This window comes from Miscanthus floridulus, chromosome 5 (assembly GCF_019320115.1).
Source record: "Miscanthus floridulus cultivar M001 chromosome 5, ASM1932011v1, whole genome shotgun sequence".
NCBI classification, from domain to species: Eukaryota; Viridiplantae; Streptophyta; class Magnoliopsida; order Poales; family Poaceae; genus Miscanthus; species Miscanthus floridulus.
The window spans coordinates 5,496,999-5,521,649 of NC_089584.1; the positions used below are offsets into that span (position 1 = coordinate 5,496,999).

Here is a 24,651-nt window from a genome sequence, read left to right on the forward strand (position 1 = left end):
CTCCATCTGTTGAGTTCTTTGCTGGCTTGCTGCTTGAAGTCTCTGATTATAGACATAAGGATCTATATCTCTATCGATCCTTTGCATTGATGGTGCTATTTTTTGAGCCAACGACGGTATGTGACCTGATGTGCCAAAATTGATCACCTGGTTCTGACCTTGCCCCGCTGGCTGTTGCACATGCTATACTAATAGTCTAGGATTGTACTGTATCTGATTTGCAGTAGTTCCTTGAGTCTATTCAGATGAACCCTGAACTGTCTGGACGTCACCATTACCAGCCAGTGCTGCTTCTTGATGGCTGGTACTGACTTGATTAGTCCCTTGGATTGATGGATCTAAAATGTTGTAGTAAGTCGACCCAGCTTGACCAACTGGACACCCATGAATTGCTTCTTTCATGGTGTTGTGGAATGTGTCTAAGAAAACTTCATTTTGGCTTGATATGGCATCATGAATAGATTTGTCTACAACCTCTGTAAAGAAACGCCTGTCTTCAGCTTCAGTTGTATCTGTCTGTCCATGCAATAGAACTCTTGGTAGTGGAAATTTCTGAACAATTATGTTGTCACGTGTTTTGGTGTAGTACAACAAACATTTGTTCTGAAACTCTTCTGTAGCTTTACTGATGACACATTTATCTCCATCAGGTATATCTTCGTAATGTATCATAAGGATGTTGTTGTTATTGTGAGCCGCCATGACGATTGTGGGGTCTCACCGAGCGTGCCAGAAACACATGTCGACACAGAATTTCGTCCCGTGCTGAGGACACACGAGTAAGCCGGAAGGGTCCGCTCGATGGAGCTGAGGATCCGCCTAGCTTCAGCGCAGGGATGGTTGATCCTGCACACTCCTCCCGAGACGTGCCGGTCAATTTAACCCTACAATTGACAAGGAGAGAAAATTTATCAGTAATTAAGGACAGAACGTGTCGGTGTTGCCAGACAGTCCCGAATGTGTGGCTCTGAGAGCCGATATGAAAGGAGATCGACTAAATAGTCAATTCTGGCATATTCATAAGAATAAATCGATTAAAGCTCATGGGGTTGTGTAAGAAGAACCGGTTACCATTCTGGATGAATATCATTGTTTGGACATATATTAGTCATTGGCAAAGGGATATCAACAGTAAATAATTCATGCTAAGACAATGACTGTAAGTAACCAAACTCCTTTTATGAAAGACACGGTTCATCATCATTCAACCGTTTAATATAAATAAATCTAATGAACATATTAGATCTCATCTATCGCTCTAACCAGTGGGGCATGAGGCAGAATCATGCAGGCCGTAGAAACAATAATAGACTCGACGACCTTAACTTATTACTAATATCAGTGGGGCATGAGGAAGAATCATGTAGGCGGTAATAGAATAATAAGATCATGGAGCTAACACATCTTTCAACCTATTGCTACTTCAACGATCTCGTGATGTGAACTGTTCGTGAGAGCGCTCGATATTGACTAAAATAGCCGATTCAGACATAGCGCACAGTTAAGGTCATGCTCTCTTAGGAATAGATCTACCAAATAATGATCCCCACTCCACGGTGCTAACAGTGGGGTGTGAGGCAGAATCACACAAGCCATGATAATGGGCCATAAAACAGTTTTCGCTAGCTAATAGATCTACTCAAAATCAGACACGCCTTAACCAAATACTATGTACGATCAAGGTTGATATAAAATAGCCGATAAAACATAATTCATTGTTTTAAGTGCAGATTAGATTAAATTTTAAATCAACAAACGATGGGTTAAAAAGGATATAAGGCCAATCTAGATCAATCCCAATCGGGCGAAGTGATATTGTTATAATTAAATAAACAATGAAAGCAATAAGCAATATCGGTAACTTAATGAATCTATCCGACGGAACGCCACCCTTAGATAGAGCCGATAACTTGATCTTGATCTAGTTCAAGCAGTGGAGGTCGACCGGATCGATGCAGCCGTACTTGAACTAGACAAAAGTCGATAACTAACTCATACCAGAGTCGCAGTGGAGGTCGATCGGATCGATGCAGCCGTACGAACAGAGGTATAAGCCACGACGGTACTCACAGACAAGCAGTGGAGGTCGACCGGATCGATGCAGCCGTACTTGCTAAAGAACTCGTCGAGATCTACTCTACTCCTACTCCTAAGGGGTGGCCGGAGCCAAAAAAAGTAAATAACTGGTATTTGATTGATTGTGTGTCTTTTACAATAGCCGGGCTTTGATATTTATACCCGGGACCTGCGCATGACTCATGTCTAAGCACGACTCATCACAACTTTGACCCTAGAGAAAACATTTCTAATTTAATATAACTTGGACTCTAATCTTTCCCTTTTTGTAGAGTCCAACATGTCTCGTCCTGACGCCAATCATAGCCTTTGTTGTTATCTGTTGGCGCTATCTGAAGAAAGCCGATTCCAGTTTTGCATTCGAATCAACTAGTTCCGATCTGCACGTAATTGATTCCTTGATGACATGATCTTGGGAGTTTTCGAGTCCCCTTCGTTCAAATTCTGATGTAAACAATGGGCCTAAGACTGCTATCTCAGGCTTTGTGGTATCTGAAGGCAATGAACAGGGTGTTGATAAGCTTTTACCAATGTCCCATCACAGCAGGAGTTTGTACAATTCAAGCACGAGAGATTCAGAGGATGTTTGGTTCTTTAGTCGCTCCTAAAATTCATGTCATCGAATGTTTAGATACTAATAAGGAGCATTAAATATAGATTAATTACAAAACCAATTACATAGATGGAGGCTAATTTTTAAGACGAATTTTTTAAGTCTAATTAATCTATCATTAGCACATGTTTACTGAAGCACCACATTATCAAATCATGGACTAATTAGGCTTAAAAGATTCGCCTCGCAAATTAGTCACAAGTTATGCAATTAGTTTTGTAATTAGTCTATATTTAATACTCCATGCATGTGTCAAACATTCAATTTGACCGAAATTTTAGGAGTTCCTGCAGGAACCAAACAACCCCTCAAACTTCAGATATCCGTCGAGTGCAGATGTTTTAACTGTTCTGCTGCTGGCTTTGCATCCTGGCACATGGTCGGGCATCATAGATGAGAGGCTGAAAGCTGAATTTCAGACCCTTGTTTCAACAGATGATCTACCTGATGTTCTTAAACGGGAGGTGTGTTGTCACAATCCAAGCATCCCTATTTGTCTACTTTTGCACCCTAGGAAAATGTTTTCCTGGTAAAGAAGATGCACACATTTTTTCTTGTGGAAATCATACCAAATTTTAGAGGTCTACTGGATGGTGGGGAGCTGCTTTGCTTCACCTTGCGGTTGATTAGTCAATGGAACCACAGTGAATCAGGGGTTCTTTAGTTTAGTGTTTCTTTTATGATTAAAAATACTTTTAACCTAATTTGATAGAGTTATTATCATGAATACTTAAACTGTTTCAGACCAGCTTCCTACAGTACAATTACAATATACACTTTTAACATCGCAAATAGTTGCTAAACTCGGCATAACTATTTCTGACAGTTTCCTAATATATTTGAACATAGCAATATTATTTGTTCAAGGCGGCCTTCAGCTGCAACCCAAAGCGAGGGCATGACCAGATCGTGGTAGGACAGATATCAACATCTCTGTACCAAGTAGAGGCATATAGCCTTCTTAGGACTTGTTTGGCCGGGCTCCCAGAGCCTTCGGCTCCTACACTGTTCACGCACTGTAGCATGGCAGAACCGGAGCCGGAGGAGCCCGGAATTGGAGCTTCACTGGCTCTGTGAACAGTATCCGCGTTACAGTGAGAGGAAAAAGGTGGGGAGTGAAAAACAGCTCCGCTGCTACACTGGTGCTACAATGTTCATCGTAGGGTGTCAGCTGGAGCCGGAGCTGCCGGGAGCCCGGCCAAACAAGTCCTTAGATGAAACTAGGAACTATCCCAGACACATCACTGCCACTAAAAGGCACAGACACAATGGTAAGGGACGTAAAAGATATAGTTAAGCATGTTGGCGTTCATAACTTTATTTTTCAGTACTCACTGCACAGGGTGTGAAGGGCGGGTCTGGTGCAAGCGGTAGAGTCTTACCGTCTGTGACCGGAAGGTCCCGGATTCGAGTCGCGGCCTCCTCGCATTGCACAGGTGAGGGTGAGGCTTGCCACTGACACCCTTTCTTAGACCCGCACAGAGCGGGAGCTCTCTGTACTGGGTACGCCCTTTTTATTCACTGCACAGGGTGTGGTTGTGACTTGTGAGGTGCTGATGTTCTCTGACCCGTTAAAGTCTTATTTCAAAGAAAGCCAAATTGTTATCCTTTTCTTATAATAAAGAAAAAAAGGGACTCTGGTCCTGCACCTAGTGCCTTTCTTCTAAGGTCCAGAGCTCAGCACTCACTAACGCCATATTAAGGATACAAGTTTTCTATGAGTTGCACCCTGGCATAGAAAAACTGTAAGCAGCATATTTTTTCAGCTGTGTGAAGGTCATCTCTCTCTCCTAAATTAGAACGTTATCACAATAATCTTTCACATGCCTTTTGCTCATTCCATGGCTTGTATTGTCACTGGAAATAAATTTATCATGTGTTACTATTTCCTTGTCACAATTATGAATGCTGAAAACTTTCCTTATACTAGCAGATTAGCAGGGAGAGTATGTAGTATAACTATTTATGTGCTGACAGATACTGCATCTAAGGCGGCAACTCTATTATCTAAAGCCTCGTAAAGACGAGGAGGAATTTGAGGATCCTGTACCACCATCCCCTTAGGCCTTAGCAATTACACTTGATGAGTTTATTTACTGGAAATCGAGGTCAAGAGAAAAGTTACAAGAGTGTGGTTTCGGGCATCACATGAGCATAGTTCTTACAGTTCTTAAGCAAAATTGCCTATGTACCACTGATCCTGAACGTGTTTGAAAACATATATGGCTATTGATCAATATCTTATTGGTCAGTTGTGGTGTTGCTCCAAGAGAGGTGATTGTTTCTTTCTCAAATAATGATGCAGTTTTTTAATATACTGAAACCTGGTCATGTTAATTGCTATTGTGCTAAAGCCTTTTTCGTATTCTCTCCACTCCAAAAATCTATGAGTGTACTGTAATGATAATTCATAAAGAGAAATGTTGAGACAAATGTGATCTAAGTATTGTACACTGAGGTGGAATATTGCAACCTTTGGTCATGCACCTTATTAGTACCTTACAAATGATTTTATCACTAGGACGTAAAAGTTCACAGAATTCAAGTTTTTGAGTATTTGCGGGTGTTTACACCCAACTGAGTTTAAATTGACTCGATGCTTAAACACTGGTACAGTTCGTGAATCGTGATTTAGGTTTTGTACTTTTGTGATAACACCATCCATTTCTTAGATGCTTTCTGGCCTGTCTTTGCTGCTGAATGAAATCAAGTGGTGAATCATGTACTATGTAACACCATTTATATCAATGATCAGTTAGCCTTGGAAACATTCCACATGTCGCTCAATGCTGGTCTGTGTGTTGTCAAAAAAATGCTGCTATGTGGACCCCCCCAAAAAAATTATTTATTTATCCATGCACAAATTATGCATGCATTTAACACCTGGCATGACCTTGACATTTAACTGCCAACAGATTAACACGACACTGACGCTTTACTATCAACCAATTGACTCCTCTATTTGAATAAAAGATATGAGTTAGCAATACATACCATCAGAACCATGATGCAGGTGCTCTCTTGGGCGACTGGTTACTGGAGCTTGCTCTTAGTCCAGAACAGTTCGGTTGCTTTGTGCTTGTCGCAAACGATCGTAAATTTTCAGCCGGAACAGTATTTTTCTCTCACATCAAACTAGCCAGCAGTACTTCTTCACAAACAAGCTGAAAGGTCCTAATGGCTAGAGGGGGATGAATAGCCTAATAAAAATTTCTACAACAACACTTAACAAAATGGTTAGACAATTATGAGGCGAAGCAAGTGTTGCGCTAACCTACTCAAAATGTAAGCCACCTACCATAATTCTAGTTTAGATAGTGTCTATTCACACAATAGCTATGACACTATCCTATGTTAGTGTGCTCTCAAAGGCTAACTAAAGAGCCACACCAACCAAGCAAGCAAGTTCTCACAACTAGCTACACTAAAGAGCTCGTCAACTAGTTTGCGGTAAAGTAAAGAGAGTGATCAAGAAGGTTATACCGCCGTATAGATGAAGAAACCAATCAATCACAAAAGAATGACAATGAAGACCAATCACCTCGGAATCAATGATGAACACAATGACTTTTACCGAGGTTCACTTGCTTGCCGGCAATCTAGTCCTCGTTGTGGCGATTCACTCACTTGGAGGTTCACGCGCTAATTGGCTTCACACGCCAAACCCTCAATAGGGTGCCACACAACCAACATAAGGTGAGGATCACACAAGCCACGAGCAATCCACTAGAGTACCTTTTGACGCTCTGCCGGGGAAAGGTCAAGAACCCCTCACAATCACCACAATCGGAGCCGGAGACAATCACCAACCTCCGCTCAACGATCCTCGCTGCTCCAAGCCATCTAGGTGGCGGCAACCACCAAGAGTAAGAAGCGAATCCCGCAGCGAAACACGAACACCAAGTGCCTCTAGATGCAAACACTCAAGCAATGCACTTGGATTCACTCCCAATCTCACAAAGACGATGAATCAATGATGGAGATGAGTGGGAGGGCTTTGGCTAAGCTCACAAGGTTGCTATGTCAATGAAAATGGCCAAAGGTTGGCGCTTGAGCCGGCCATGGGGCTTTAAATAGAAGCCACCATGAAATAAAGCTGTTATACCCCTTCACTGGGCATAACGCGGGGTGACCGGACGCAGCACCGGATGCACCGGTCGTGAATACCGGACATGTCCGGTCAGCATACCGGACGTGTCCGGTAGCCCCCAGACTCCCACGTGTCCAGTTCAAACCAACATAGTTGTTGCTACTTAATCTGCCGACGACCGGACACTCACACTGGACGCACAGACACAAATGACCGGATGCTAAGCCGCAGCGTCTGGTGGAGTACAATAAGCATCCTTGCCCGACCGGATGCGTCTGGTGATACCGGAGTTCATCACCAAATACCGGACGTGTCCGGTCACCATACCGAACGCGTCCGGTCACTCTGTAACCAGCGCGACTAACTCCTCTTCGACTCTATCTTCTTCACCCTTGCTCAAATGTGCCAACCACCAAGTGTATCACCTTGTGCACATGTGTTAGCATATTTTCACAAACATTTTTAAGGATGTTAGCACTCCACTAGATCCTAAATGCATATGCAATGAGTTACAGCATCTAGTGGCACTTTGATAACCGCATTCCAATACAAGTTTCACCCCTCTTAATAGTACGGCTATCAATCCTAAATATGATCACACTCTCTAAGTGTCTTGATCACCAAAATAAAATAGCTCCTATGGTTTATACCTTTGCCTTGTGCTTTTTGTTTTTCTCTTTCTTCTTTCCAAGTCCAAGCACTTGATCATCATCATGGTATGATCTTTATTTGCTTTACCACTTGGAATGTGCTACCTATCTTATGATTACTTGATAAACTAGGTTAGCACTTAGGGTTTCATCAATTCACCAAAACCAAACTAGAGCTTTCAATCTCCCCTTTTTTGGTAATTGATGACAACCCTTTCACAAAGATATGAATTGAAATTCAATTAAATTCATGTTGCTTGCCCAAGCATATTTACCATGTGTAAAAGAATATGGACAAGTTTTATGAACTCCAAATGGTAGCAATTGCTCCCCCTACATATGTGCTAAGAGTTTGGATTGTAGCTTATACATATGCTTAGATAGGAAATATAGGAGACAATGTCTACCAAATGATGCCAATGTATAAAAGATGGACCTTTGAAGCATGATACCAATCTAAGTGCACCAATATACCATCCTTAGCACCATGGTTAGCTCAATACCGCTTGGAAACAATACTTGGAAATGAAAGTTATCTAGTGATTTTATTTCATCATTCAATCTTACAACTAACATACATCACACAAGCATGGATGTTTAAAATTTAATACTTGTGCCATGCAAGCAAACATATGAAATGCACATTCAAATGCATCATCCAAGTTCATGAGCTTGCTCCCCCTACTTGTGTGCTCAAAATTTTAATTTATCCCTTTCCTTTTTCACTTTTCTCTCCCCCTATGTCATATATCAAGATATCTTTATGTTTCTCTCCCTTTATGATATTTCTCCCCCTTTCTCACTATCTTTACTACTGTCTTTGTTTCTCTCCCCCTTTGTCATCAATGACCACAAAGGTTCAAAATATAGATAGTATTACTTGTAGGGTCGAGATTATCAATGTGAATCAATAGGGTGAGGATCAAAGTTCCAAATTTGGTTCAAACTAGAATATATGCCAAAGATATTTAACTCGGTTTGATCCAAGGACAAGCTTCTTCACACCTCCAAATAAGGGTTATCTTGTACCATGTTGAGTTAAATACTTAGAGCTCATTTTCTAGATTAAACACTAGGTTTACAAGCCCATAAACATGTCATATGCTACCACTAGATCAAGTCAAGCAAAGAAGCAATAGTGATACCATATAGACATCAAAATCATTTGATTTTCATGAATGAGCCTAATAAAATAGAACCACTTGAAAGGTCCTAATAAAATTGAAAATGTGACTAGATGCACTAATCATGTTCTTAGCAAAGATGTATGTCATGCCAATCAACTTTTACCTTGGATTGCTCGAAGGAGATGCATGTCATATGAGTGGGGGTGCATCAACACATATTTGAGAAATCCAATATGTTCAACTCATTCCTTAGCTTGCAAAACCTTTTCTCATCCAATGGATTGGTGAATATATTGACAAGTTGATCTTCGGTGCCTACACTCTCAATGCAAATGTCCCCTTTTTGTTGGTGATCTCTTATGAAATGGTGGCAGACATCAATGTGCTTTGTTCTTGCATGTTGAACTAGATTGTTGGTCAACTTGATTGCACTCTCATTGCCACATAGCAATGGCACTTTCTTGAACTTGATTCCAAAATCACTCAAAGTGCCCTTCATCCAAAGTACTTGTGCACAATAACTTCCGGCGAATATGTATTCGGCTTCAGCGGTTGATAATGCAACACTATTTTTCTTCTTTGATGACCATGAAACAAGTGATCTTCTCAACAATTGACATGTGCCCAAGGTGCTCTTCCTTTCAACCTTACATCCCGCATAATCCAAGTTGGAGTAACCAACTAGCTCAAACTTTGCTCCTTTAGGATACCACAAACCAACATTTGGTGTATGCTTCAAGTATCTTAATATCCTCTTTGTAGCCTTCAAATGACTTTCTCTTGGTGAGGCTTGAAATCTTACACACATGCATACATTAAACATGACATCCGGCCTTGATGCGGTCACATAGAGTAGGCTTCCAATCATGGACCAATACAACTTTTGATCCACCATATTTCCACTTGTATCACTATCCAAGTTGCCATTGGTTCCCATTGGTGTGCTAATAACTTTGCTATCACACATGCCAAATTTCTTGATCATGTCTTTGATATACTTGTCTTGACTTACAAAAGTACCATTCTTTAATTGCTTGATTTGAAGACCAAGGAAGTAACTCAACTCTCTAATCATGGGCATCTCAAACTCATTAGCCATTATCTTTCCAAACCCATCACAAAATTCTTGATTGGTTGATCCAAATATGATATCATCAACATATATTTGCAAAACAAATAGATCTTTTCCAATCTTCTTGATGAAAAGAGTGGTGTCAACCTTACCCATGGTGAACCCTTTAGAGAGTAGAAAATCCCTCAATCTCTCATACCATGCTCTAGGTGCTTGCTTTAAGCTATACAATGCCTTCTTCAACTTGTACACATGGTTGGGCTTTTTGTCATCTTCAAAACTGGGAGATTGCTCAACATATACTTCTTTATTGATGTAGCCATTGAGAAATGCACTCTTAACATCCATTTGATAGAGCTTGATGTTGTAGGCACAAGCATAGGCTAGTAAGATTCTTATTGCTTCCAATCTAGTAACCGGGGCATATGTTTCTCCAAAGTCAAGACCTTCAACTTGTGTATATCCTTGTGCTACCAATCTTATTTTGTTCCTTACTACTATCCCATCTTGATCTTGCTTGTTTCTAGAGACCCATTTGGTTCCAATCACATTATGTCTCTTTGGTCTCTCTACTAATTCCCATACTTGATTTCTTGTGAAGTTATTCAATTCTTCATGCATAGCATTCACCCAATCAATATCCTTCAATGCTTCATCTATCTTCTTAGGTTCAATGGATGACACAAATGAAAAGTGTTCACAAAATGATGCCAATCTTGATCTTGTTTGTACACCTCTAGAAATATCACCAATGATAGTGTCCAAAGGATGATCTCTTACAATATTGGTTGGTTGGAGCATTGGGACTTGATTGCTTGCACTTGCTTGATCATTTGGTTGAGATGATGTACTAGCCCCTTGATCTTGTTCATTGTCATGAGAGCCACTTGCACTAACTTTGTATCATCTTGCACATTTGAGTTGGAGAGCACTTGCACTTGATCATCTTCATCATCATTCACTTACCTAGGCCTCAATTTACCGATATCCATGTTCTTCATGGTATTTGAAAGTTGAATGCCTCTAACATCTTCTAAGTTCTCATTCTCTACTTGTGAACCCTTGATTTCATCAAATTCAACATCATGAACTTCCTCAAGAGTACCACTATCCAAATTCCAAACTCTATATGCTTTGCTTGTAGTAGAATAACCAAGTAGGAATCCTTCATCACATTTCTTGTCAAACTTGCCCAATCTAGTGCCTTTCTTCAAGATATAGCATTTGCAACCAAAGACCCGAAAATATGCAATGTTGGGCTTTCTACCATTCAAGAGCTCATATGGTGTCTTCTCTTTCAATGGGTGACAATAGAGGTGGTTGCTATAATAGCAAGCCGTGTTGATAGCTTCGGCCCAAAAAGACTGACTCACATTGTACTCACTAAGCATAGACCTTGTCATATCAATGAGTGTTCTATTCTTCCTCTCAACAAGACCATTTGATTGTGGAGTGTACTTAGCCAAGAATTGATGTCTAATTCTAAATTCATCACATAACTCATCAATTCTAGTATTCTTGAACTCGCTACCATTATCACTTCTAACTCTCTTGATGGTTGTTTCAAACTCATTGTGAATGCCCTTGACAAATGATTTGAATGTTGCAAACACATCACTTTTGTCCACTAGAAAGAATACCCAAGTGTATTTAGTGTAATCATCCACTATCACAAAGCCATATTTGTTACCACCGATGCTAGTGTATTGTGTTGGCCCAAACAAATCCATGTGCAATAACTCAAATGCTTTACTAGTGCTCATCATGCTTTTCTTAGGATGGGTGTTTCCAACTTGTTTGTCGACTTGACAAGAGCTACAAAGCTTATCCTTTTCAAACACAACATCTTTCAAGCCTTTAACTAAGTCATGCTTAATCAATCTATTCAATTATTTAATTCCAACATGACCAAGCCTTCTATGCCATAACCAACCCATGCTAGACTTAGTGAACAAGTATGTAGATAATCTAGCTTCACTAGCATTGAAATCAACCAAGTATAGATTCCCATATCTAAAGCCTTTGAAGATCAAGTTAGAGCCATCTACACTTATGATCTCTACATCATCTATCCCAAATATGCATTTGAATCCAAGATCACATAATTGAGCCACGGATAGCAAGTTGAAGTTCAAGCTTTCTACTAGCAACACATTGGATATGCTCATGTCATTGTATATTATAATCTTACCAAGCCCTTTGACCTTGCCTTTGCCATTGTCACCAAATATGATACTATCATAACCATCATTGCCATTGGTGTTGATTGAGTTGAACATTCTTGCATCACCGGTCATGTGTTGAGTGCACCCACTATCAAGAATCCAATGCCTTCCTCCGGCTTTATAATTGACCTACAAAAGAAGATCAATTCTTTTTAGGTACCCAAACTTGCTTGGGTCCTTAAAGGTTAGTCACTAAGCTCTTTGGTACACAAATGGCTTTCTTCTTTGAGCCCATCTATGGTTTACCAATGAACTTAGCCTTCACACTATTTGTACCCTTAGTAAGCATATAGTATGAATCAAGCTTTATGAAGGATACATTAGTATTTTTGCTCTTGTTTTTGCATTCTTGCTCTTTGTGACCCACTTGCTTGCAACTAGTGCAAAACTGACCATTGTTCTTCACAAAACTAGTCTTGTGAGGAGCAAAGGCCGCTTTGTCTTTCTTGGGGGTATAGCCCAATCCCTCTTTGTAGAGAAAAGCTCTTTGGCTACCCAAGCACATAAGCAAGTGGTCCTCACCACCATAAGCTTTAGCTAAGGTGTGAGTGAGCTTATTGACCTCCTTCTTGAGGTTCTCATTCTCAACCACTAGTGAGGTGTCACAAGCGAGACCATCACTACTAGATGAGGAGAAAGTGGAAGTACTACAAGAAGGGTTAGTAGGAGCAACAATGATAGGCATAGATAGTGATTCATCAATTATATCACAAGTTAAACCTATATTGCAAGTTTCAACATGCTTCTTTTTATTTTGCTCATCAAGCAAAGATGAATGAGCCTTTTCAAGCTTTTTGTGAGCTTTTCCAAGCTTCTCATTGGCTTCCTCTAGCCTTTCATGAGATGCATTGAGCTCATCAAAGGCTTGCTTAAGGTCTTTTAGTTCCTTTCGCAAGCTTTTGCATTCTTTTCTCTTGATGTCAAAGTGTTCTCTAGCATCTTCTAGCATGTCAAATAATTCATCTTTAGTGGGTTCATCATTATCACTATCACTATCATTTTCATTTTCATGTTCATTTTTATCATCATGTTCTTCATCACTTTCATCATCACAAGATTGTACCTTAGTGGCCTTAGCCATGAAGCATGATGAAGATTTGAAGAGAGAAGGCTTCTCATTGATGGCAATGCTTGCAAGAACCTTCTTCTTCGTGGTCTTGTGATCATCACTATCATCATCATCATCATTATCACTTGAGGAAGCATCACTATCCCAAGTGACTACATATGAACCACCCTTCTTCTTCTTGAAGGCTATCTTGTCCTTCTTCTCTTTCTTTTCCTTCTTGTCTTTCTTCTTGTTCTTCTTGTTGTCATCATTATTGTCACTATTGTCTGGACATTGAGCAACAGGATGATCTTTGCTTCCACACTTGAAGCACCTTCTTGACTCTTCTTTGTTCTTGGATGAAGACTTCTTTCTTCTAGCATGGTAGCCCTTCTTCACCATGAACTTGCCAAATCTCTTGACAAATAGAGTCAACTTCTCATCATCATCATCAACCCATGATTCATCTTCTTCACTTGATGTTTCTTGCTTTGCTTTGCCCTTGGATGATGTGGCTTTGAATGCCACGCTCTTCTTCTTCTCATCCTTCTTCTCATCTTTCTTCTCCTTCTTTTCTTCCTTCTCATCATCATCTCTATAAATATCATCGGTCATTATATCTCCCAATAGTTGGTTTGGTGTCATGGTGTCCAAACCGCTTCTTACTAGAATGATGACCAATGTACCAAATCTTGAAGGTAAGCATCTCAAGAACTTGTGGGAGAAGTCCTTGTCCTTCACTTCTTCTCCAAGTGCTTTGAGATCATTGATAAGCACTTGAAGCCTATGGAACATCTCCGACACACTCTCATCATCCTTCATCTTAAAGCTTGCAAACTTTTCTTTGAGAATGTAAGCCTTTGCACCCTTCATGGCTTGAGTGCCCTCAAATGACTCTTCCAACTTCTTCCATGCCTCATGAGCCATCTCAATATTTTTGACTTGCTCAAATGTTCTTTCATCAATTGCATCATGAATAGCACTTAGAGCAATGTCATTGTTTTGAAGAAGTACTTCTTCGGCCGCAGTGGGATTCTCTGGATCTTCAATCTCAATTTTGGTTTCTACCACCTTCCAAACCTTCCTATTGATTGATTTGATATAAGTTGTCATCTTGGCCTTCCAATAGGGATAGTTGGAGCTATCAAATTGGGGTGGCTTCTTGGTGTTGTTGATTTGAGCCATTTTAACACCGAAGGTTGTTAATCCTCAAATAATGGTGACCTTGGCTCTGATACCACTTGAAAGGTCCTAATGGCTAGAGAGGGGGTGAATAGCCTAATAAAAATTTCTACAACAACACTTAACAAAATGGTTAGACAATTATGAGGCGAAGCAAGTGTTGCGCTAGCCTACTCAAAATGCAAGCCACCTACCACAATTCTAGTTTAGATAGTGTCTATTCACACAATAGCTATGACACTATCCTATGTTAGTGTGCTCTTAAAGGCTAACTAAAGAGCCACACCAACCAAGCAAGCAAGCTCTCACAACTAGCTGTACTAAAAAGCTCGTCAACTAGTTTACGGTAAAGTAAAGAGAGTGATCAAGAAGGTTATACCGCCATGTAGATGAAGAAACCAATCAATCACAAAAGAATGACAATGAAGACCAATCACCTCGGAATCAATGATGAACACAATGACTTTTACCGAGGTTCACTTGCTTGTCGGCAAGCTAGTCCTCGTTGTAGCGATTCACTCACTTGGAGGTTCACGCGCTAATTGGCTTCACACACCAAACCCTCAATAGGATGCCGCACAACCAACATAAGGTGAGGATCACACAAGCCATGAGTAATCCACTAGAGTACCTTTTGGCGCTCTGCCGGGGAAAGGTCAAGAACCCCTCACAATCACCATGATCGGAGCCGGAGACAATCACCAACCTCCGCTCAACGATCCTCGCTGCTCCAAGCCATCTAGGTGGCGGCAACCACCAAGAGTAACAAGCGAATCCCACAGCGAAACACGAACACCAAGTGCCTCTAGATGCAAACACTCAAGCAATGCACTTGGATTCACTCCCAATCTCACAAAGATGATGAATCAATGATAGAGATGAGTGGGAGGGCTTTGGCTAAGCTCACAAGGTTGCTATGTCAATGAAAATGGCCAAAGGTTAGAGCTTGAGCCAGCCATGGGGCTTTAAATAGAAGCCCCCACGAAATAAAGCCGTTATACTCCTTCACTGGGCATAACGCGGGGTGACCGGACGCTCCGGTCCAACTGACCGGACACAGCACTAGATGCACCGGTCGTGAATACCGGACACGTCTGGTCGGCATACCGGACGTGTCCGGTAGCCCCTAGACTGCCATGTGTCCAGTTCAAACCAACATAGCCATTGCTACTTAATCTGTCGACGACCGGACGCTCACACCGGACGCACAGACACAAATGATCGGACGCTGAGCCGCAGCGTCCGGTGGAGTATAGTAAGCATCCTTGCCCGACCGGACGCGTCCGGTGATACCGGACCGGACGCTGTCAGCGTCCGATCGACTGCTCTTCCGAACACGGCGTTTTCTGATTCATACCGGACGCGTCTGGTGTGGCGACCGGACGGGTCCGATCGTGGAGTTCGTCGCCAAATACCGGACGTGTCCGGTCACCATACCGGACACGTCCGGTCACTCTGTAACCAGCGCGGCTCCTCTTCGACTCTATCTTCTTCACCCTTGCTCAAATATGCCAACCACCAAGTGTATCACTTTGTGCACATGTGTTAGCATATTTTGACAAATATTTTCAAGGGTATTAGCACTCCACTAGATCCTAAATGCATATGCAATGAGTTAGAGCATCTAGTGGCACTTTGATAATTGCATTCCAATACGAGTTTCACCCCTCTTAATAGTACGGCTATCAATCCTAAATGTGATTACACTCTCTAAGTGTCTTGATCACCAAAACAAAATAGCTCCTATGATTTATACCTTTACCTTGAGCTTTTTGTTTTTCTCTTTCTTCTTTCCAAGTCGAAGCACTTGATCATCATCATGGTATGATCTTCATTTGCTTCACCACTTGGAATGTGCTACCTATCTCATAATCACTTGATAAATTAGGTTAATACTTAGGGTTTCATTAATTTACCAAAACCAAACTGGAGCTTTCACGGCTGCTAGGTTCGAGCCCGTCATCCTCTTAATTAAAAAACCAGGGGTGCGGTCTGCTCCTTCCCGTCAAGTTTTTTTTTTCAGAGTCATGATTTTTTTCCTCACAAAAATAAAAAGAAAATGCATGTCCTTTTGTTTCTAGACGAAAGAAGGGGCACATGATCCATAATAAAAACTACACAATCATCATGGTTTAATTTAGTCCAGCGAACGAAAGTGATGTTTTAATTTCTTTTCTTTCTATTATTAAAACGATGACAGAAGCTCAGCCAATTTGCCAAAAAAAAATCTAGGAATTGGCAGGTCAGTAGTGGTTCCAAACCATACGGCAAATTTTGATACAAATTAACATCCGATTGAAAATGAAGGCACGTTCTTGTCTTATCCGTCCATGTTGCCGGAGGAATTAAAATAGGTTGATATATACTGCAGTATAAAAAAAAACCTCGACCCACGACAGCCCTCGGGCGTTGTGCTTAAGAAGAGTATATAAGCTGCGTTATGCGAACATTGTATCTGTCCAACTTGCGTGTATATTCATGCATGCCAATTGCCAAGTCATCATCTTGAACTGAACTTGGCAGGTTTGGCTCAGCCTTAACTGATTAACTCACACAAGCCTATGAGATGGCATCTAAGTTTTTGCTGGATATCACATTATTTTTGCATGATTGATAGAGTGCCGCAGTAATCCTGTGACTGTGACCCCAGAACCATGCATGTACACATCAGGGATCAGGCTCCAGCAAGTAGCAACAGCTCCCTAAGCCATTGCTATGAGAGACTATTCGTTCGGTGTTCAGTCTCATTCGAGGGACCAAAGCGCTTCAGCCAACCAGGTGTCCTCATTGGGCCTAGCGTTTAACTAACGTGGGGCCAAAACATGCTCATGCATTCTAGCAGATTCCTTTCGCTGAAGAAGTGGAAAAATACAAAACCAAATTCCAAGAATTTCATAAACCAGATTACAACATAATGTTCAGACTTGGTGTGGTGTGTAGTATGCGATAGGTAATGCTGCAAAAGGAGATGACGGAACTGGACCCTTCAAAGTTGCAGTCATGCTTAGGCACAAAAAGACCCCTTTTGTGTACACGCAACGTACAAATTCAGAAGACCACAAATAAAACGATGGAACGCAGAGAAAGACAGGTTGGTATCAGTTGCATGATGATCGTCCAGATGGCACCAGGCTTTGGATCAACGATGGCCAAACTGTACAAGAACGTACATATATACACATGCGTACTCGCCAAACTGTTGTTCAAAGAAAACCTAACATCTTTTTATAGAAGCATAAGACATGGCCAGCTGATGGCCACAAGCAGCTCTAGATATCTGACATGTTGTAACTTGGAAGCTGCTGCTACACTACACCGCCATGCTCGTTTGGGCTGGTTTGGCTTATAAGACATAGCTGAAAGTACTGTTGGTTGGTTTTGTGTGAGAAAAAAATATTGTTCGTTGGCTGATAAGCCATGGCTTATAAGCCAAATACGACAAGCGAACAGGCTGCACACCATACCATAATCAGTTGCCCACGTTGCGGTTCGCCAATTTCATCTCCTCTGGATGAAACCAATCATAGATGCAAATGCAGTGACATCTCAAATAACTGATCACCCGGTTTCCATCAAGAAAGACACATGCAATAACTGAGTAGAAAGGCCAGCGTAACATTGCTAGCTGCTGCACTCGGCAGTCACAGTCAGTCAGCCAGTAGCGAGCAGGGATCGCGATCCTACAAATAGCACTCAGAACCACAGCCATCCAACACAAACACCAAGCCGCCTATTATTAGTCAGCTACTAGTGAGCCGATCCATCTGAGAGGAAGAGCAAATCCTGGCCTCATGTCACAGGGAAAGCTCTGACCACCACAAGAGACTGATTCCTGGCCTCCTTTTCTCCTCCCCGTTGGAGGAGGATCCTGATCACTCACATCAGTCGTGTGTGTTAGTTTCCTCCTATCACAGCGCCCGCTCTGTCGCCCTTCACCTCTCCTTCCTCTCCTCCCTGTCTGCCAGGGAGAGAGGAAGTCAGAGGCGCGAAGTGGCGCAGAGCAGACGCTCGTGAACCATTGTAGCTGTCGTCGCTGCTGCTGTCATCGTCAACAAATCCACAAGGATGGAGAAGAAGCCGACCATCCTCATGAACAGGTACGAGCTCGGGCGCATGCTCGGGCAGGGCACCTTCGCCAAGGTGTACCATTGCCGGAACCTCGCGTCCAGCCAGAGCGTGGCCATCAAGGTCATTGACAAGGAGAAGGTGCTGCGCGTCGGCATGATCGACCAGATCAAGCGGGAGATCTCCGTGATGCGCCTCGTCCGCCACCCCAACGTCGTGCAGCTGCACGAGGTGATGGCCAGCAAGAGCAAGATATACTTCGCCATGGAGTACGTCCGGGGCGGCGAGCTCTTCGCCCGCGTCGCCCGGGGCCGGCTCAAGGAGGACGTCGCCAGGAGGTACTTCCACCAGCTGATCGGCGCCGTCGACTTCTGCCACAGCCGCGGCGTCTACCACCGGGACCTCAAGCCGGAGAACCTCCTCGTCGACGAGCACGGCAACCTCAAGGTCTCCGACTTCGGCCTCAGCGCGCTGAGGGAGTGCCAGAAGCAGGACGGGCTGCTGCACACCACCTGCGGCACCCCTGCGTACGTTGCGCCCGAGATCATCAACAAGAAGGGCTACGACGGAGCCAAGGCCGACATCTGGTCCTGCGGCGTCATCCTCTTCGTCCTTCTCGCCGGCTACCTCCCGTTCCATGACGCAAATCTCATGGAGATGTACCGCAGGATCAGCAGAGGTGACGTCAAGTACCCGCAGTGGTTCTCCTCTGATCTGCGGCGGTTCATATCCAAGCTCCTCGATCCCAACCCAAACACCAGGATCACCATCGAGAAGTTGGTCGAGCACCCGTGGTTCAAGAAGGGGTACAAGCCGGCTGTCATGTTGGCACAGCCGCACGGCTCCAACAGCCTCAAGGATGTTCAGGTTGCCTTCAGCACCGCCGACAATGAAGGCAAGGTGGAACAGCCTGCGGGCAGCTCCTTGAAGCCGACGAGCCTGAACGCGTTCGACATCATTTCCCAGTCCAGAGGATTTGATCTGTCAGGCCTGTTCGAGGTGGACCAAGAGCAGAAGGCCAGCAACTCACGGTTCATGACCCAGAAGCCGGCGTCAGCGATAGTGTCAAAGCTGGAGCAGATTGCTGAGACAGAGCGCTTCATGGTGAAGAAACAGGACGGGCTGGTGAAGCTGCAGGGGTCCAAAGAAGGGAGGAAAGGGAAGCTTGCGATCGACGCCGAGATCTTCGAGGTGACACCGGCCTTTTATGTCGTCGAGGTGAAGAAGTCGGCAGGCGACACGTTGGAGTACGAGAGGTTCTGCAACAAGGGCCTAAGACCTTCACTCAGTGACATCTGCTGGAGCAGCCAATCAGAGGCTCCTTCAGTGGTTCACTCATCACCATTGAAGCCATCCTCTTAGTCGATCGTGGATCGTGATTTAAGTGCAATCTCTTCGGAGATGCAATTACAGTCCATCCTCTCTCCTTTTTTCCCCTTTCTCAAAGAGCTAGGACCTTGCTCGATTGAGCATCAGGCTGTAGGCCTCTTTGTGATCCTTTTTGCCAGTTTTCTTCTTGTAGTAGCAGTTGTTCAGCATGGAACTCCTGTACCTTTCACCAATAGAAGCACAATGATCAGCACTGTCATCATTTTTCCTGTTGCTTTGTTTTGGGACAGAACTACTACTTGCCTTTAGAAAAATATCACTGAGGAAAGTACGAAACTTAAAGGGTAAGAAAAACAAATAATAAATAGATGACAGGAATGAAATGTTACAACTTAGGGTAAGAATAAAAAAACAAATAATAAATGGATGATGCGAATGAAATGTTACAGGTGCCAATAACAAGGGTCATTAAGCAGATTTCATAAGAAAATAAACAGATCTGCTGTGAAAATTGCATAACTGATTCCTCGTAATAACATATTTCTGGGTGCAATATTGCCGGCAAGGCATGCTCTACTCACTATGATGTTCAAATTAAAACGTGGATACATTCTGCGTGAAGAAAGTAATCTCAATGGAAGGATTTTAGACAAACTTTGTGTGCTCGAAATTATCAGATATATGTTATAGCAGATTTAGTATAGAAATAAAAACATAGCAAGAATAGTGCAATCAGTTTCATATCAAGCTACCAGGAGAAACTAAACACCTCCTCTCGATCTGACACTGTACACAGATGCACCCCCACATATGGATATCTCTTGCCAGACTATTCAGATTAAATTCATAGAAGAAACGGTTGATGACAAGCTTTTATAGCCTTATAAGTGATCAGACAATATAAAATATAAAAGGTGTATATCACCAAGGAATCAGAAACTATTGCCTTGTTGTATGTAGATGTAAAATGTACATCAGATTCTTGCAGTACTAAGTCAGCATTTTTTGTGATAGACAGTGAAGCAGAGAATGAGGTGGTACTTCTAAATAACACACGGGCAATGTTATTGCAGAGATGAAATCAAGGTAGATAATACAAATGTTATGCTAAAACAAATGAGCACTGTGCCTTTGTTACACAAACATTTTGCAATTCAACAACTATTAACAGGACGTGCTGCCCATCATCACTGTCTCATATTGACCCCAATGTTTTCAGGTCGTCCGATTAATCGCGATTAGTCGTCCTGGTCGGTCCCTGGTGTTCGATTAGGAGGACCGACTCGATTAGCTCGACCAGAAAGCTGGTCGTCCGATTAGTCAACGACTAATCATGATTAGTCGTCCGACTAGGACAGTGACGACCAGTTTGGTTACTCTATTTTTTGCCTGTTTAACTGGGCGGACATGTGGGACTATTGAATGTCAATGTTTGTGACTTTGTGTTGAACACTTTAACTTATCTGTACTGAACTAATTTGGTTATGTAATATGTTGGCTGTGTAGCTGCTATGGTCTGCTAAATGTTAGTTATTTTTCTACTGCAGCAGTGCTGCTGTTCAGGTGCGTCAAGATTAAGACTGCATTAGTGTCACCCGCTAAACACTAATGCAGTCTTGATGCTTGCTTTATTGTGTATACTATATAGTATATATAGAGGTATATATATACAACAACAATATAGCCTTTCAGTCCCATGCAAGTTGGGGTAGGTTAGAGTTGATACCCACCAAGAACCCCAAGTCATGGTTCAATCACTTCAATAGCTGCTTTACAAGCACTCCTATTCAAACATAGATCTCTAGGTATATCCTAAGCTTTCAAATATCTTTTTATTGCCTCCCCTTATCAATTTCGGTCTTCCTCCACCTCTCTTTATATTATTAGCTTGGCTTAGGACTCCACAATGCACTGGTGTCTCTGGAGGTCTCCTTTGGACATGGCCAAACCACCTTAACTTATGTTGGACAAGCTTTTCTTCAATTGGTGCTACCTCTAGGCGATCATGTATATCATCGTTCTGAACTCGGTCTATTCTTGTGTGACCGCAAATTCATCGCAACATACGTATTTCTGCAACACTCAGTTGTTGAACATGTCGAATCTTTATAGGTCAACATTCTGCTCCATACAACATAACCGGTCTAATCGTCTTTCTATAGAACTTGCCTTTTAGCTTTTGTGGTACCCTCTTGTCTTAGAGAATGCTAGAAGCTTGTCGCCACTTGATCCACCCTGTTTTGATTCTATGGCTAACGTCCGCATCAATATCTCCATCCCTCTATAGCATCGATCTCAGATATCGAAAGGTATCCTTCTTAGGCACTACTTGACCTTCCAAACTCACATCTCCCTCCTCTTGTACAACTCCGCCAAAGTCGCATCTCATGTTGAAAGGACCTAGGATGCCGCCTAGAGGGGGGTGAATAGGCGTTTCTAAAAATTAACACCTTTAAATGCGAAAACGATTAGTAAAGGGAGTTTCCAAAATGGAAACTCCAAATAAGAGTAATACCACCCCTCACAAGTTAGCCACAGAGTATGTAAAAGATACTAAATTAATCTAGGAATCACAACCCTGCAACACAACGATTAGTGCAGTGAATAGATAAAAACAGAGCAGGGGCCAATACCGGACACGTTCGATAGAGGTACCGGACACGTCCGGTTCAATCGAACACTTCAGGCAATATCGGACACGTCTGGTAGTTATACCAGACACGTCCAGTATACACGAGTTCTATAGTGTGACCCCTAACTTGCTCCTTTTGATTCCAAACTTCAATCCAACCTGTAGGCACCCACTAAAGATAGTGCCACACATAGATAACCTGCATAAGAGCTAGAGCAACACAAATATCAAATGAAATGTAAATTGAGACACGATATTTGTTTTACCAAAATTCAAACTTTTCGAGTCCTACTCTTCGTTGAGGGGGCTGCGGGCGACCCAGCGAAGGTCAGCCCTAGAGGGTACCACGAAGGTCACTCTAGCCGGAGTCTTTTCCAACTCCTTTTTCTCCTTCTACTAGTGGATTCCGAGGCGGCAGAATCAACCGTTACAAACTTTCCAAGGCACACCACAATCTCTCGGGTGCTCTTCGGCGACGCCTAACTGTCTAGGACCAAAGAGTCCAAGAGTAACAAATGCGAATAACGAAATAGACAATATCCACAAGTGCTCAAGTGGTGGCTTGCTCTCAATTTCAACTTTCACTCAACCCACAATTGGATTTGGCGAATTGGATCAATCACTCACTAAGAGAGGGTTGGAGAGTGTTTGCAAGGCTCAAAACGTGTATGTTTATTAGCAGAATCAGTAGTCTCCAAAGGTGGAGGCTTGGGGGTATTTATAGCACCTTTGAAAAACTAGTCGTTTTCTAGCCGTTGGAATACCGGACACGTCTGGTATGGGCATGACTTGCACTGCGCCAACAGTAACTGAGTAAAGTATCATTGTAAGGCGTCGAAACTCCTGATGAATGCCGGAACTCCCAACCCTCAGCTCATTTGAAAACTAGCCGTTGGACTCTGGCCTACTATACCAGATAGGTCCAGTGTGGCCAGACAGTCAACTCTTCAAGTCAGTTAGGTGTCGGGACGTCAAAACTCCCGATGATTGTCGGAGCTCTCGATGAACCTTGTTAGAGAAACACCAATGGCCCTACCATACCGGACACGTCCGGTATGCATACCGAACAGAACAAAGTTAGCTTCTCTATTCTTTCTTTCACTCAAACCTCACATAGGTTGGCTTGAGCACTTATAAATAATCAACTATCAACATGATGCATCCCTCTTAATAGTACGGCATTCCTATTAACTCAAATTCAAATGTACAACGAATTTAAACCTTTTGAGTTGATCTCTTTCAATCTTCATCAAATGAGGGTGCCAACATGTCGATATTGATCTTTTTACTTGAACATAGCCATCTTGAGCACGTGACTTGATTCCATTCATCAAATATGAATAATCCCAAATGTATCAAGTCACTTCCATCAAACACTCCAATAGTGATTTGATCCTCCACATCAACATGACCATCATAGCTTGATTAGTACCTCAATTAAATACAAGTACTTCCTTCTTCACCCTAGCTAGGTTCTTCGGCCACCAAGCCGTCGCTTGCCCTTCACCCTTGCTTAGTACCTCGAAGCCTTTCCTTGCTATCTTCACCATCTCTAGCCATCAAGTCACACCTTGTGTTGAATCATTCATTCATTTATATTGTTATCTTTTTCATTTCAATTTAGCAAGCTTCAAATATGAGACCATTCCATATGCAATCCCTCATGTCTCATTAATTAATTCTTACCGTGCTTGCTTTCATATAGTACATGGAGATCCCACAATAAATAAGCATTTGCATGAATTCTATTTGCATTGTTGTCTTGTGCTTGAACTAGATTATTTATACAACAACATATCATTTTGGCTTCATTAAGTACCTGTGAGATAACCTATTACCTATCCACACTTAGCAAATAGGTTAGACCTTTAATCACGTTGTCATTCAATCATCCAAAACCCACTAAAGGGCTAGATGCACTTTCAATCTCCTTTTTAGTGATTGATGACAACTTGATTAAAGCTTACAAAAGGATATAAACATTTATGTTTTTTGGCTCAATGATTTATGAGAGGCACCCCCTTAATATGTGCTTATGATTAGAATTCACAAAATGACCTCAAATATCAATTGCACATACTAAAACATATAGGAGACTCCTCCTAAATCATTGCATCCGTGGGGTGCAAGTGTGTGTGACAAAGTAAAACCGTGATGCATATGACAAGATATATCACACAAGAATAAATATAAAAGCATCACATCAAACATTTTCATTCTAGCATGCATGGTCCTTATGAAAATAAATACAACACATTTTCATAGCACTCATTACACATTTTCTCAAGTCCACAAACCACTAAGATATATTATATTGTCACATGAGTTAAATGATACATCCATAAAGCATAAGTATAAGTCGCATCTCTCATATGATATAATCTATCTCAAACTCAAGATACATCAATGAAGCTCAAAAACTACAGCTGCAGTACATATCTCTAGGTACAAAGATAAGCAAATGAAACAAACATCCTGAAGCTTTAATCAGTCTCTCTCCTCCTTTGTCATCCATCACCACAAAGGTCCAACAATGACATAC

At 42.2% G+C, this 24,651-nt stretch overlaps 1 protein-coding gene across 1 annotated transcript; it reads left to right on the top strand.

Annotated features, from left to right (window-relative positions):
• The first annotated feature begins 17,819 nt into the window (after positions 1 to 17,819).
• Positions 17,820 to 19,739, top strand: LOC136451407 (CBL-interacting protein kinase 5). The gene has a single exon (XM_066452109.1). It carries the CDS (start codon positions 18,149 to 18,151, stop codon positions 19,508 to 19,510), a length of 1,362 nt encoding a protein of 453 aa, XP_066308206.1. The 5' UTR covers positions 17,820 to 18,148; the 3' UTR covers positions 19,511 to 19,739.
• The last annotated feature ends 4,912 nt before the right edge of the window (positions 19,740 to 24,651 follow it).